Raw genomic sequence first — 2,119 nt, 5'->3', positions numbered from 1 at the left:
ATTTTGTTTAGAACTTTGATACGTGAGACAGCAGAGATGCATTCCCTCATAAAATGCATATATTTGTAATGAAATTGTTTTTATAATTCTCCTTTACCTTTTTTCCTATCTTTGTAATAATTAAACAATAAAAAAACTACCCTCCAGATGAAGAATGGGTTTGTTTTAGCAGAATTAAAAAAAGTCTTTGAATTAAAAAACTCAAAAACATCAGATTTCTGCTGTTTGAGCTTTTGATTGATTAATTGATTGATTGATTGATGCCTTTACTGTTAATGTACGAAGCATAATGAAATTACTTTAAGACTGAACAATCTGAACAACCTCAGACAAACAGGAGCGTTTTCCTTCATGAAATTATGTTTTTAACGAGATGAGTGTGAAAATGGTGAATCTCCTTCCCTTTAAAGCCAACACCGCTAAGCAGAGCTGCAGGAGGGGAAGTGGAGGGAGGGGCGGGCAGACCGACAGCTGGCCCCGCCCCCTCGCCTCCATCCCAAGCAGCAACCAACCAGCCAGAAAGGAGGCGGCGAGCGACAACACCAACAGTACTATGATTGGCTCTGATGGGTCTCAATCGGCTGTAACGAAAGGGGAGTGGCGTGATCATCGATTGCTTTTTTCTGTTCCGACAGGGAGCGGGGGGGATGATTGGAGGAAGATGAGGAGGGCGGTGAGGAATTACCGGGTAAGAAAAGGCGTTTAAACACAAAACAAATACAATCTGATTGGTTTGAGGAGAGATGGAGGGATTTCTACATTAAAAAAAAACGATCTGACTGGAGACAAAACTTGGACAAACATCAAAAAGAAGAAAAAACAATGGTGGAAATGAAAGTTTTGAAATCTTTTCTACTGGAAACCAAARGGAAGTAGGCAGGAAGTGAAGAAATGAGTGGATGAGAGGGAGTCTGGGAGCTTTAGAGGGCGCCGTGACGAGCCTGACTCCTCGCTCCCCTCTCTGGTTCTACCTTTATAGCCTCCTGGGAGGGCGGAGCTGGGTTTGGTGGGAAGGGGGGGGCCTGTACTGTTGGAGTTGTTGACTGGCGGTTGGAACGAGCCAGACAAGAAGATGCCATCGGAAAGCGGGCGGGGCTTGCGAGCAGTGGGCGGCGGCTGAGGCCTGCTTTGACCGTGCGAGGCGGAAGCCGGGAGGTCGCCGTATGACTTCCGGGTCGCCGACAGCTTGGCCTGACCTGACGGGCCGCCGCTCCCCGCCGTCTCGGCTTCCTCGTCGTCTTCCTCGTCGCCCGCGTACGGGACGAACTTGGCGGTGTAGAGCGTGTCGGGGGAGATGACCTGTGTTTTGAGGTAGGAGGTGTTTCTCTGGGGTGGGGGTGGGGGGGTGTTAGTGGGGTTGTTGGGGGCGGGAGGTTGGTATTCCCGGGGCAGCGGGGGCCGATACAGACCGGCCGGGTCATCGGGCGTCAGCAGCTTTCTCTCCGCCTCCTCGTGCTGCCGCCGCCGCTCGGCCTCCAGGCGAGTGTAGTACTCCTCCTCCTGTCTCCTCTGGGGGAGGGACAACCTGTTAGTACGCTCCACTCTGATTGGCTCCCACCAACACTGGACAGGAACGAGCTAACCAGCTACAGACTGACCTTTTCAACAACTACCTGACTGCGCAGACAACTTCTCTCTGAACTGGACCTGCTTGTTTCCTAAAACCAATCCTTGTAGTTTGAGTCACTTTTTGAMTCGGGATTTTATTTCAAGACCAGTCAAGACCACAACTATCGAATTATCACTACATTGTCAGAATAGTGTCCAATTTATTTGTTAACAACTTGCTTATTGATRTGAAACGTTCTGATTCAGATCTAAATGTGTACCGTGTCACTAGCCTGGTAAAAACCAGACCCTGTCCTTCACTTTGCTTCATACGAGGGTCTGGACTCTCAGCTACAGAGAAGAGATTCTTGCTGGAGGCGTGGCCTCTGCTGAAGTTTAAAATGATTGGATACTACATCCAACATCCATAAGCTTTCTGCTTACAGGTCCAACATTTTTATTTAAATAGGAGTAAACTGTGTACTTATTTAAAAGTTACAGTTTAGTGTTCTTAGGACTGAAGACTTCAGGAGGAAAGAAGTTTTTAAACATTTTTCTATCATTTTAGTGT

At 47.7% G+C, this 2,119-nt stretch overlaps 1 protein-coding gene across 1 annotated transcript in view; it reads right to left on the bottom strand.

Moving 5' to 3' along the window:
* Positions 1–971: 971 nt before the first annotated feature.
* LOC106534287 (afadin) overlaps positions 972–2,119 on the bottom strand; it is a gene marked incomplete at both ends in the record, with an annotated part of 8,382 nt that continues 7,234 nt past the window's right edge. The window contains 1 exon segment of the mRNA XM_014030872.1: positions 972–1,509. Within this exon segment, the coding sequence (XP_013886326.1) occupies positions 972–1,509 (538 nt within the window).

This window comes from Austrofundulus limnaeus, unplaced genomic scaffold (assembly GCF_001266775.1).
Source record: "Austrofundulus limnaeus strain Quisiro unplaced genomic scaffold, Austrofundulus_limnaeus-1.0 Scaffold1133, whole genome shotgun sequence".
In the NCBI taxonomy this organism is placed as follows: Eukaryota; Metazoa; Chordata; class Actinopteri; order Cyprinodontiformes; family Rivulidae; genus Austrofundulus; species Austrofundulus limnaeus.
Note: the sequence above shows the minus strand (reverse complement) of the source record. Positions and strands in the feature narration are given on the sequence as shown.